This window comes from Oncorhynchus nerka, linkage group LG3 (assembly GCF_034236695.1).
Source record: "Oncorhynchus nerka isolate Pitt River linkage group LG3, Oner_Uvic_2.0, whole genome shotgun sequence".
Classification (NCBI taxonomy): domain Eukaryota; kingdom Metazoa; phylum Chordata; class Actinopteri; order Salmoniformes; family Salmonidae; genus Oncorhynchus; species Oncorhynchus nerka.
This window is the reverse complement of record NC_088398.1, coordinates 86297901-86311768: the sequence shown is the minus strand read 5'-3', so window position 1 is coordinate 86311768 and position 13868 is coordinate 86297901. Positions and strand designations below refer to the sequence as shown.

Genomic DNA, 13868 nt, shown 5'->3' with positions numbered 1-13868 from the left:
ACTCAGGTAGGACACTCAGGACATGTTACTCAGGTAGGACACACGGGACATGTTACTCAGGTAGGACATGCTACTCAGGTAGGACACTCAGGACATGTTACTCAGGTAGGACATGTTCCTCAGGTAGGGCACTCAGGACATGTTACTCAGGTAGGACACACAGGACATGTTACTCAGGTAGGACATGTTACTCAGGTAGGACATGATCCTCAGGTAGGACATGTTACTCAGGTAGGACACGCACGACATGTTACTCAGGTAGGACATGTTACTCAGGTAGGACACACATGACATGTTACTCAGGTAGGACATGTTCTCAGGTAGGACATGATACTCAGGTAGGACATGTTACTCAGGTAGGACACGCAGGACATGTTACTCAGGTAGGACACTCAGGACATGTTACTCAGGTAGGACACACAGGACATGTTACTCAGGTAGGACATGCTACTCAGGTAGGACACTCAGGACATGTTACTCAGGTAGGACATGTTCCTCAGGTAGGACACTCAGGACATGTTACTCAGGTAGGACACTCAGGACATGTTACTCAGGTAGGACACACAGGACATGTTACTCAGGTAGGGCACACAGGACATGTTACTCAGGTAGGACACACAGAACATGTTACTCAGGTAGGACACTCAGAACATGTTACTCAGGTAGGACACTCAGAACATGTTACTCAGGTAGGACACTCAGAACATGTTACTCAGGTAGGACACTCAGAACATGTTACTCAGGTAGGACACTCAGGACATGTTACTCAGGTAGGACATGTGACTCAGGTAGGACACTCAGAACATGTTACTCAGGTAGGACACACAGGACATGTTACTCACCACTGACGTCACTGACTGGAAATCACTGGAGCTTCACCCATCTATGTTTCTGTTGTTGATATTGCTGTTTCTGTTGATGTTGTTGATGTTGTTGATGTTGTTGCTGTTTCTGTTGATGTTGTTGCTGTTGATGTTGTTGCTGTTTCTGTTGATGTTGTTGATGTTGTTGCTGTTTCTGTTGATGTTGTTGATATTGCTGTTTCTGTTGATATTGTTGATGTTGTTGATATTGCTGTTTCTGTTGATGTTGTTGATGTTGTTGATGTTTCTGTTGATGTTGTTGCTGTTTCTGTTGATGTTGTTTCTGTTGATGTTGATGTTGTTGTTGTTTCTGTTGATGTTGTTGATATTGCTGTTTCTGTTGATGTTGTTGATGTTGCTGTTTCTGTTGATGTTGTTGATGTTGTTGCTGTTTCTGTTGATGTTGATGTTGTTGATATTTCTGTTGATGTTGTTGATGTTTCTGTTGATGTTGTTGATGTTGCTGTTTCTGTTGATGTTGTTGATGTTTCTGTTGATGTTGTTGATGTTGTTGATGTTGTTGATGTTGCTGTTTCTGTTGATGTTGTTGATATTGCTGTTGATGTTGTTGATGTTGTTGATGTTTCTGTTGATGTTGTTGATATTGCTGTTTCTGTTGATGTTGTTGATGTTGCTGTTTCTGTTGATGTTGTTGATGTTGTTGCTGTTTCTGTTGATGTTGATGTTGTTGATATTTCTGTTGATGTTGTTGATGTTGTTGATGTTTCTGTTGATGTTGTTGATGTTGCTGTTTCTGTTGATGTTGTTGATGTTGCTGTTTCTGTTGATGTTGTTGATATTGCTGTTTCTGTTGATGTTGTTGATATTGCTGTTTCTGTTGATGTTGTTTTTGTTGATGTTATTTGTGTGGTTGATGTTTGTCGTTACTGTTGATGTTTGTGCTGTTATTGCTGTTGTTTCCGTTCCGTTGCTGTTGTTTCTGTTGATGTTGTTGATGTTGTTTGTGCTGTTGCTGTTGTTTCTGTTGCTGTTGTTTCTGTTGATGTTGTTGATGTTGTTTGTGCTGTTGCTGTTGTTTCTGTTGCTGTTGTTGATGTTGTCGATGTTGTTTGTTTCTGTTGCTGTTGTTTCTGTTGCTGTTGTTTCTGTTGCTGTTGTTTCTGTTGATGTTGTTGATGTTGTTTGTGCTGTTGCTGTTGTTTCTGTTGATGTTGTTTATGTTGCTGTTGTTTCTGTTGCTGTTGTTTCTGTTGCTGTTGTTTCTGTTGATGTTGTTTCTGTTGCTGTTGTTTCTGTTGCTGTTGTTTCTGTTGATGTTGTTTCTGTTGCTGTTGTTTCTGTTGATGTTGTTTATGTTGATGTTGTTTCTGTTGCTGTTGTTTCTGTTGCTGTTGTTTCTGTTGATGTTGTTTCTGTTGCTGTTGTTTCTGTTGATGTTGTTTCTGTTGCTGTTGTTTCTGTTGCTGTTGTTTGTTGTTGCTGTTAACGTTGATGTTGTTTGTGTGTCAGTGAGAGAGAGATGGTGGGCTCCCTGAGGAGTCAGCTGAAGGAAGAAGAGAGACAGAGTGAGGAGAGGAGGAAGGAGAACGAACGACTGAGACTGGAGAGAGAGAGGGAGGAGGAGCAGAGGAACGAGCTGGAGAGCGAGAGGCAGAGACGGTACCTAGTCCAGGTTACTGTAAAGTTACTGTAAAGCACTTTGTGACAACCGTCGATGTTACGAGGGCTTTATAACCCATTTGATTGACAGGTTGGAGGCGGACCTGGTAGAGAACGCCCATCTCAGTGAGCGTGAGGCTTGTATCCGCATGGAGCTGCATGGTCTACAGGGAGCGCTGCAGAGAGAACAGCTGGACAGGGAGAGGGCAGAGGAGGAAGCTGCTGATGCCAGGGATGCGCTAAGCAAGGTACGACTATGACCTCTGACCTATAACCTCTGAGTGTTAGATTGAATCTGACACATGCTCTGTGTATTTAGTCGGCCTTTGTTTACATGATTGGTTAGGATTCGGCACTCTCACCGCCGCGGCCTTGGTTCGATTCCCGGTCAGGGAAGTAACCGAAAGGTTGCTGGGTCGAATCCCCGAGTTGACAAGGTACAAATCTGTCGTTCTTCCCCTGAACAAGGCAGTTAACCCACTGTTCCCCGGTAGGCCGTCAATGTAAATACGAATTTGTTCTTAACTGACTTGCCTAGTTAAATAAAAGTTATGATGGTGAGATGAGAGGAACGGTCCAAAATTCCTCCTGACCGTTGTGCAGGTCTGATCCGCAACTACAGAAAACATGTGGTTGAGGTTATTGGTACCAAAGGAGAGTCAACCAGTTATTAAATCCAAGGGTTCACATACTGGTTGAGGTTATTGCTGCCAAAGGGGAGGGTCAACCAGTTATTAAATCCAAGGGTTCACATACTGGTTGAGGTTATTGCTGCCAAAGGGGAGGGTCAACCAGTTATTAAATCCAAGGGTTCACATACTGGTTGAGGTTATTGCTTACTAAAGAGGGGTCAACCAGTTATTAAATCCAAGGGTTCACATACTGGTTGAGGTTATTGCTGCCAAAGGAGGGTCAACCAGTTACTAAATCCAAGGGTTCACATACTGGTTGAGGTTATTGCTGCCAAAGGGGAGGGTCAACCAGTTACTAAATCCAAGGGTTCACATACTAGTTGAGGTTATTGCTGTCAAAGGGGAGGGTCAACCAGTTATTAAATCCAAGGGTTCACATACTGGTTGAGGTTATTGCTGCCAAAGGGGAGGGTCAACCAGTTACTAAATCCAAGGGTTCACATACTGGTTGAGGTTATTGCTGCCAAAGGAGGGTCAACCAGTTATTAAATCCAAGGGTTCACATACTAGTTGAGGTTATTGCTGCCAAAGGGGAGGGTCAACCAGTTATTAAATCCAAGGGTTCACATACTAGTTGAGGTTATTGCTGCCAAAGGAGGGTCAACCAGTTATTAAATCCAAGGGTTCACATACTAGTTGAGGTTATTGCTGCCAACGGAGGGTCAACCAGTTATTAAATCCAAGGGTTCACATACTTTTCCCACCCTGCACTGTGAATGTTTACACGGTGTGTTCAATAAAGTCATGAAAACATATTGTTTGTGTGTTATTAGTTTAAGCAGACTGTGTTTGTCTTTTGTTGTGAAGATCAGATCCACTGTAACCACAAATCCAAAGGGTTCACATACATACGTTTTCTTGCCACTTCGTTTCATTTTGAAAATAGATTGTAGGGTGTCTGATCAAAAAAAACGCTTCTTTTGACCAATGGGTAAAATACTATGTTAATTGTGTAGATACTCCTCCGAGAAAACTAATGGGCCAAACCACACGTCTCTCTCCCTTTAAAAGGCATTGGAGTTTTTACCCTTGTCGGATTACTAGAATTTGAGTGACTAAATCAATGGAGGCCTGAGAAAAAAGAAGTGGTACAAAATCTAGAAAATAGCGTAGTCGGCTCGGCCTGGACGCTCAAAACATGAAGGTCAATCCGATTGAGACATGTAGTATTTTCATATTTTAGTTTACAGTCGTGGCCAAACGTTTTGAGAATGACACAAATATTAATTTTCACAAAGTTAGCTGCTTCAGTGTCTTTAGATATTTCTGTCAGATGTTACTATGGAATACTGAAGTATAATTACAAGCATTTCATAAGTGTCAAAGGCTTTTATTGACAATTACATGAAGTTGATGCAAAGAGTCAATATTTGCAGTGTTGACCCTTCTTTTTCAAGACCTCTGCAATCCGCCCTGGCATGCTGTCAATTAACTTCTGGGCCACATCCTGACTGATGGCAGCCCATTCTTGCATAATCAGTGCTTGGAGTTTGTCAGAATCTCCGGGTTTTTGTTTGTCCACCCGCCTCTTGAGGATTGACCACAAGTTCTCAATGGGATTAAGGTCTGGGGAGTTTTCTGGCCATGGACCTGAAATGACAATGTTTTGTTCCCCGAGCCACTTAGTTATCACTTTTGCCTTATGGCAAGGTGCTCCATCATGCTGGAAAAGGCATTGTTCGTCACCAAACTGTTCCTGGATGATTGGGAGAAGTTGCTCTTGGAGGATGTGTTGGTACCATTCTTTATTCATGGCTGTGTTCTTAGGCAAATTGTGAGTGAGTCCACTCCCTTGGCTGAGAAGCAACCCCACACATGAATGGTCTCAGGATGCTTTACTGTTGGCATGACACAGGACTGATGTTAACTCTCAACTTGTCTTCTCCGGACAAGCTTTTTTCCAGATGCCCCAAACTTTATTTTTATTTTTTTTATTTCACCTTTATTTAACCAGGTAGGCTAGTTGAGAACAAGTTCTCATTTGCAACTGCGACCTGGCCAAGATAAAGCATAGCAGTGTGAACAGACAACACAGAGTTACACATGGAGTAAACAATTAACAAGTCAATAACACAGTAGAAAAAAAGGGGGGTCTATATACAATGTGTGCAAAAGGCATGAGGAGGTAGGCGAATAATTACAATTTTGCAGATTAACACTGGAGTGATAAATGATCAGATGGTCATGTACAGGTAGAGATATTGGTGTGCAAAAGAGCAGAAAAGTAAATAAATAAAAACAGTATGGGGATGAGGTAGGTAAAAATGGGTGGGCTATTTACCGATAGACTATGTACAGCTGCAGCGATCGGTTAGCTGCTCGGATAGCAGATGTTTGAAGTTGTTGAGGGAGATAAAAGTCTCCAACTTCAGCGATTTTTGCAGTTCGTTCCAGTCACAGGCAGCAGAGTACTGGAACGAAAGGCGGCCAAATGAGGTGTTGGCTTTAGGGATGATCAGTGAGATACACCTGCTGGAGCGCGTGCTACGGATGGGTGTTGCCATCGTGACCAGTGAACAATCGGAAAGGGGATTCATCAGAGAAAATGACTTTACCCCCGTCCTCAGCAGTCCAATCCCTGTACCTTTTGCAGAATATCAGTCTGTCCCTGATGTTTTTCCTGGAGAGAAGTGGCTTCTTTGCTACCCTTCTTGACACCAGGCCATCCTCCAAAAGTCTTTGCCTCACTGTGCGAGCAGATGCACTCACACCTGCCTGCTGCCATTCCTAAGCAAGCTCTGTACTGGTGGTGCCCCGATCCCTCAGCTGAATCAACTTTAGGAGACGGTCCTGGCGCTTGCTGGACTTTCTTGGGCGCCCTGAAGCCTTCTTCACAACAATTGAACCGCTCTCCTTGAAGTTCTTGATGATCCTATAAATGGTTGATTTAGGTGCAATCTTACTGGCAGCAATATCCTTGCCTGTGAAGTCCTTTTTGTGCAAAGCAATGATGACGGCACGTGTTTCCTTGCAGGTAACCATGGTTGACAGAGGAAGAACAATGATTCCAAGCTCCACCCTTCTTTTGAAGCTTCCAGTCTGTTATTCAAACTCAACCAGCATGACAGAGTGATCTCCAGCCTTGTCCTCGTCAACACTCACACCTGTGTTAACGAGAGAATCACTGACATGATGTCAGCTGGTCCTTTTGTGGCAGGGCTGAAATGCAGTGGAAATGTTTTTTGAGATTCATTTCATTTGCATGGAAATGAGGGACTTTGAAATTAATTGCAATTCATCTGATCACTCTTCATAACATTCTATAGTATATGCAAATTGCCATCATACAGTCTGAGGCAGCAGTGCTCGTGTCATGCTAATTTAATCCAGCTCGTGTCATGCTAATTTAATCCAGCTCGTGTCATGCTAATTTAATCCAGCTCGTGTCATGCTAATTTAATCCGGCTCGTGTCATGCTAATTTAATCCGGCTCGTGTCATGCTAATTTAATCCAGCTCGTGTCATGCTAATTTAATCCAGCTCGTGTCATGCTAATTTATTCCAGCTCGTGTCATGCTAATTTAATCCAGCTCGTGTCATGCTAATTTAATCCGGCTCGTGTCATGCTAATTTAATCCGGCTCGTGTCATGCTAATTTAATCCGGCTCATGTCATGCTAATTTAATCCAGTTCGTGTCATGCTAATTTAATCCAGCTCGTGTCATGCTAATTTAATCCGGCTCATGTCATGCTAATTGAATCCAGCTCATGTCATGCTAATTTAATCCAGCTCGTGTCATGCTAATTTAATCCAGCTCGTGTCATGCTAATTTAATCCAGCTCGTGTCATGCTAATTTAATCCAGCTCATGTCATGCTAATTTAATCCAGCTCATGTCATGCTAATTGAATCCAGCTCGTGTCATGCTAATTTAATCCAGCTCATGTCATGCTAATTTAATCCAGCTCATGTCATGCTAATTTAATCCAGCTCATGTCATGCTAATTTAATCCAGCTCATGTCATGCTAATTGAATCCAGCTCGTGTCATGCTAATTTAATCCAGCTTGTGTCATGCTAATTTAATCCCGCCTCTGTCATGCTAATTTAATCCAGCTCGTGTCATGCTAATTTAATCCAGCTCGTGTCATGCTAATTTAATCCCGCTCGTGTCATGCTAATTTAATCCAGCTCGTGTCATGCTAATTTAATCCAGCTCGTGTCATGCTAATTTAGTTTTTTGTTTCCTGCGGAAACAACTTTGCAGACAACGACCACAACATGTCAAATCCTAAAAAATGTACTGTCAACAGAGCTCGGTGCTTATTATCGGGTGTAATAGGTTACAACAGAGCTCGGTGCTTATTATCGGGTGTAATAGGTTACAACAGAGCTCGGTGCTTATTATTGGGTGTAATAGGTTACAACAGAGCTCGGTGCTTATTATCGGGTGTAATAGGTTACAACAGAGCTCGGTGCTTATTATCGGGTGTAATAGGTTACAACAGAGCTCGGTGCTTATTATCGGGTGTAATAGGTTACAACAGATCTCGGTGCTTATTATCGGGTGTAATAGGTTACAATACAGCTCAGTGCTTATTATCGGGTGCAATAGGTTACAATAGAGCTCGGTGCTTATTATCGGGTGTAATAGGTTACAATAGAGCTCGGTGCTTATTATCGGGTGTAATAGGTTACAATAGAGCTCGGTGCTTATTATCGGGTGTAATAGGTTTACAATAGAGCTCGGTGCTTATTATCGGGTGTAATAGGTTACAACAGAGCTCGGTGCTTATTATCGGGTGTAATAGGTTTACAATAGAGCTCGGTGCTTATTATCGGGTGCAATAGGTTTACAATAGAGCTCGGTGCTTATTATCGGGTGCAATAGGTTTACAATAGAGCTCGGTGCTTATTATCGGGTGCAATAGGTTTACAACAGAGCTCGGTGCTTATTATCGGGTGTAATAGGTTTACAATAGAGCTCGGTGCTTATTATCGGGTGTAATAGGTTACAAAATCCGACTTTTTGGATATCATGGTAATGTTTTTAGAGAAAGACCCCAGTGAACGATTCAGAACATGAATCATATTTGTCTTGGTAAAATGTGTTTTATTACATAAGGAACTGCAGTTTCATCACCAAAGGGCGTTTTCACCCACTCTGGGCAGAGTGGTGGACACCCTATAATATAGAGTACTTGCTTCTCTCTCCTCCATCTGTCCTCTCCTCCATCTGTCCTCTCCTCCATCTGTCCTCTCTTCCATCTCTCTCATCCCGCTTCCTCTGTCCTTCCTCTCTCCTCCTCATTCCTCTCTCCTCCCTCATCTGTCCTCTCCTCCCTCATCTGTCCTCTCCTCCTTCCTCTCTCCTTTCTCCTCCCGCTTCCTCTCTCCTTCCTCTCTCCTCCTCATTCCTCTATCCTCCCTCTCTCCTCCATCTGTCCTCTCCTTCTTTCTCCTCCCCCTTCCTCCCTCTTCCTCTCTCTTCCCCCTTCCTCTCTCTTTCCTCTCTCCTCCCGCTTCCTCTATCCTCCCTCTCTCCTCCCTCTCTCTTCCTCCTTCCTCTATCTGTCCTCTCTCCCCTCCCCCTTCCTCTATCTGTCCTCTCTCCTCCCCCTTCCCTCTCTCCTTCTTTCTCCTCCCCCTTCCTCTCTTCTCCCTCTCTCTTCCTCCTTCCTCTCTCCTCCCTCTCTCTTCCTCCTTCCTCTCTCCTCCCTCTCTCCTCCCGCTTCCTCTGTCCTCTCCTCCTTCCTCTCTCCTTCCTCTCTCCTCCCTCTCTCTTCCTCCTTCCTCTCTCCGCCCTCTCTCCTCCCTCTCTCTGCCCTTTCCTTCTCTCCAGGCCCGTGAGTCAGTGTTAACCCTTTCGTCTGGTCAAACCCTTCTGAAGAGAGAAGTGTCAGAGCACCGTGACGCCCTAGAGAAGATGGCTGCCTTAAACGAAGCCTTAGCCAAGGACAAGAGAGAGCTCAACGCCCAGGCACTACAGGTATACATTAACCCTGACGCCCAGCCTCTACAGGTATACATTAACCCTGAGGCCCAGCCTCTACAGGTATACATTAACCCTGAGGCCCAGCCTCTACAGGTAGACATTAACCCTGAGGCCCAGTCTCTACAGGTAGACATTAACCCTGAGGCCTAGCCTCTACAGGTAGACATTAACCCTGAGGCCCAGCCTCTACAGGTAGACATTAACCCTGAGGCCCAGCCTCTACAGGTAGACATTAACCCTGAGGCCCAGCCTCTACAGGTAGACATTAACCCTGAGGCCCAGCCTCTACAGGTAGACATTAACCCTGAGGCCCAGCCTCTACAGGTAGACATTAACCCTGAGGCCCAGCCTCTACAGGTAGACATTAACCCTGAGGCCCAGCCTCTACAGGTAGACATTAACCCTGAGGCCCAGCCTCTACAGGTAGACATTAACCCTGAGGCCCAGCCTCTACAGGTAGACATTAACCCTGACGCCCAGCCTCTACAGGTAGACATTAACCCTGAGGTCCAGCCTCTACAGGTAGACATTAAGCTTTGTTGCACTTTTACATCGACGTTGAACATGACATGTCCACTGTCAAATAAATGTTCTACATAAATTACTGCGTCTGAATATGCTGCTGAACTGTCTCAGACATCTGCTCTTACCCTCAAGCTTGAGATGGAGTTGGCTGACCTCCAGGTCCAGCTACAGGGACTAGAGTCAAAGGTCGTGACCCTTCGTAGGGAGCTTCACACCCAGTCCAATGAGAGCACAGAGTTAAGGTAGGACATGATGTGACTTCCTCAAAGTAGACAGACCTTAATGTCCATTACATCTGTTATGAACATTAATTTTCCTCAGTGCCTCTCTGTGAGGGCTGATTTGTGATCGTGATAGTTCCATCAGTGTTCTGTAATAGGCTGTGTGTGACGATCAATCGATATCTTATCAATCAATGTATTTGATTGTACAGGACTCGTAGAAGATCAGAGCTCAGCTCCCTGCAGCAGCTCAGGGACAGAGAGAGAGAGCTGGAGAGAGAGGTGGAGACCATACGACAGGAGAAGGAGAGAGAGGTGGAGACCCTACGAGAGGAGAAGGAGAGAGAGGTGGAGACCCTACGAGAGGAGAAGGAGAGAGAGGTGGAGACCCTACGAGAGGAGAAGGAGAGAGAGTTGGAGACCCTACGGGAGGAAAGAGGAAGGGTTGGAAAACGACTGGAAGAGGTGAAGGAGAACAGTAGAGTCTTCCTCTGTATGGTTTGTGTTGCTTCTACTCACTTGATTATTTTATGGTTCTTGATGTGGGTTACAGCTGTCGGTGCAGCACGGTGCAGTGTGTGGGGAGTTGAGAGGTCTGCAGGCAGAGCTGTGCCAAGCCACAGAGCAGCAGAGGAGGGCAGAGAGAGAGACTGAGGAACTACTAAGAGAGAACCAGGATGTGGCGGGGACTGTCCTCTCACTGGAGAGAGAGAGAGACCAGCTGGGGCAGGACATTGAGGAACTCAGGTGAATATACGTTTCATGCTTTACAAATGTATAAAGGAAAACACTACCTTAAAGGGATAGTTGACCCAAACATGTTTGTCCCCACCCTGTAGTCAGTCTATGTAAAAGGCTTGACAGTTTGTCCTCACCCTGTAATCAGTCTATGTAAAAGGCTTGACAGTTTGTCCTCACCCTGTAGTCAGTCTATGTAAAAGGCTTGACAGCAATCCATACTTTGGTTTAGTTTCCTTGGCAGTGGCTGGCACTGTTTCCAAATGCTGGCACAATACCCATTCAAGTAGTGGGACATATTAGCATCATGTTCAAATCATCTTGAAGTGACTCTTGATTTTCACTTTCAATTTGAGATACTTTCGGATGTTTTGGACATGTTTGGTCCCATGACTTGAAGTATCGTAGTGGTAGTAGCATCGTAGTGGTGGTAGTAGCATCGTAGTGGTGGTAGTAGCATCGTAGTGGTAGTAGCATCGTAGTGGTAGCATCGTAGTGGTAGTAGCATCGTAGTGGTAGCATCGTAGTGGTAGTAGCATCGTAGTGGTAGTAGCATCGTAGTGGTGGTAATGGTAGTAGCATCGTAGTGGTAGTAGCATCGTAGTGGTAGTAGTAGCATCGTAGTGGTAGTAGTAGCATCGTAGTGGTAGAAGCATCGTAGTGGTGGTAGTAGCATCGTAGTGGTAGTATCGTAGTGGTAGTAGTATCGTAGTGGTAGAAGCATCGTAGTGGTAGTAGCATCGTAGTGGTAGTTGTATCGTAGTGGTAGTTGCATCGTAGTGGTAGTAGCATCGTAGTGGTGGTAGCATCGTAGTGGTAGTAGCATCGTAGTGGTAGCAGTATCGTAGTGGTAGTAGCATCATAGTGATAGTAGCATCGTAGTGGTAGTAGCATCGTAGTGGTAGTAGCATCGTAATGGTAGTAGAATCGTAGTGGTAGTAGCATCGTAGTGGTAGTAGCATCGTAGTGGTAGTAGCATCATAGTGATAGTAGTAGCATCGTAGTGATAGTAGTAGCATCGTAGTGATAGTACCATCATAGTGATAGTAACATCGTAGTGGTAGTAGTATCGTAGTGGTAGTAGCATCGTAGTGGTAGTAGCATCGTAGTGGTATTAGCATCGTAGTGATATTAGCATCGTAGTGATATTAACATCGTAGTGGTAGTAGCATCGTAGTGGTAGTAGCATCGTAGTGGTAGTAGTATCGTAGTGGTAGTAGCATCGTAGTGGTAGTAGCGTCGTAGTGGTAGTAGCGTCGTAGTGGTAGTAGCATCGTAGTGGTAGTAGTGGTAGTAGCATCGTAGTGGTAGTAGTATCGTAGTGGTAGTAGCATCGTAGTGGTAGTAGCATCGTAGTGGTAGTAGTATCGTAGTGGTAGTAGCATCGTAGTGGTAGTAGCATCGTAGTGGTAGTATCGTAGTGGTAGTAGTATCGTAGTGGTAGAAGCATCGTAGTGGTGGTAGTGGTATCGTAGTGGTAGTAGCATCGTAGTGATAGTAGTATCGTAGTGGTAGTTGCATCGTAGTGGTAGTAGCATCGTAGTGGTAGTTGTATCGTAGTGGTAGTTGCATCGTAGTGGTAGTAGCATCGTAGTGGTGGTAGCATCGTAGTGGTAGCAGTATCGTAGTGGTAGTAGCATCATAGTGGTAGTAGCATCGTAGTGGTAGTAGCATCGTAGTGGTAGTAGCATCGTAGTGGTAGTAGCATCATAGTGATAGTAACATCGTAGTGGTAGTAGTATCGTAGTGGTAGTAGCATCGTAGTGGTATTAGCATCGTAGTGATATTAACATCGTAGTGGTAGTAGAATCGTAGTGGTAGTAGCATCGTAGTGGTAGTAGTATCGTAGTGGTAGTAGCGTCGTAGTGGTAGTAGCGTCGTAGTGGTAGTAGCATCGTAGTGGTAGTAGCATCGTAGTGGTAGTAGCATCGTAGTGGTAGTAGCATCATAGTGATAGTAGCATCGTAGTGGTAGTAGCATCGTAGTGGTAGTAGCATCGTAGTGGTAGTAGCATCGTAGTGGTAGTAGCATCGTAGTGGTAGTAGCATCGTAGTGGTAGTAGCATCGTAGTGGTAGTAGCATCGTAGTGGTAGTAGCATCGTAGTGGTAGTAGCATCATAGTGATAGTAACATCGTAGTGGTAGTAGTATCGTAGTGGTAGTAGCATCGTAGTGGTATTAGCATCGTAGTGATATTAACATCGTAGTGGTAGTAGAATCGTAGTGGTAGTAGCATCGTAGTGGTAGTAGTATCGTAGTGGTAGTAGCGTCGTAGTGGTAGTAGCGTCGTGTGGTAGTAGCATCGTAGTGGTGGTAGCATCGTGGTGGTGGTAGCATCGTGGTGGTGTAGTAGCATCGTGAGTGGTGGTAGTATCGTAATGGTAGTAGTGGTATTAGCATCGTAGTGGTAGTAGCATCGTAGTGGTAGTAGTATCGTAGTGGTAGTAGCATCGTAGTGGTAGTAGCGTCATAGTGGTAGTGGTAGTAGCATCGTAGTGGTAGTAGCATCGTAGTGGTAGTAGCATCGTAGTAGTAGTAGCATCGTAGTTGTAGAAGCATCATAGTGGTGGTAGTAGCATCGTAGTGGTAGAAGCATCGTAGTGGTGGTAGCATCGTAGTGGTAGTAGCATCGTAGTGGTAGAAGCATCGTAGTGGTGGTAGTGGTATCATAGTGGTAGTAGCATCGTAGTGGTAGTATCGTAGTGGTAGTAGTATCGTAGTGGTAGAAGCATCGTAGTGGTGGTAGTATCATAGTGGTAGTAGTATCGTAATGGTAGTATCATAGTGGTAGTAGTATCGTAGTGGTAGTAGCATCGTAGTGGTGGTAGTGGTATCATAGTGGTAGTAGCATTGTAGTGGTAATATCATAGTTGTAGTAGTATCGTAGTGTTAGAAGCATCGTAGTGGTGGTAGTGGTATCGTAGTGGTAGTGGTAGTAGTATCGTAGTGGTAGTAGCATCGTAGTGGTAGTAGCATCGTAGTGGTAGTAGTATCGTAGTGGTAGTAGCATCGTAGTGGTAGTAGCATCGTAGTGGTGGTAGTGTATCGTAGTGGTAGTAGCATCGTAGTGATAGTAGTATCGTAGTGGTAGTTGCATCGTAGTGGTAGTAGCATCGTAGTGGTAGTAGTATCGTAGTGGTAGTAGCATCGTAGTGGTAGTAGCATCGTAGTGGTAGTAGCATCGTAGTGGTAGTGGTGGTAGTAGCATCGTAGTGGTAGTAGCATCGTAGTCGTAGTAGCATCGTAATGGTAGTAGTTGTATTAGCATCGTAGTGG

General features: G+C 44.6%; 1 protein-coding gene across 1 annotated transcript in view; it reads left to right on the top strand.

The window, feature by feature from the left end:
• LOC115126463 (trichohyalin-like) overlaps positions 1–13868 on the top strand; it is an 82896-nt gene that overhangs the window by 48790 nt on the left and 20238 nt on the right. Inside the window, 6 exon segments of the mRNA XM_065016372.1 lie at positions 2334–2483; positions 2575–2731; positions 8957–9103; positions 9767–9876; positions 10068–10320; positions 10409–10602. Coding sequence (XP_064872444.1) covers positions 2334–2483; positions 2575–2731; positions 8957–9103; positions 9767–9876; positions 10068–10320; positions 10409–10602 — 1011 coding nt within the window.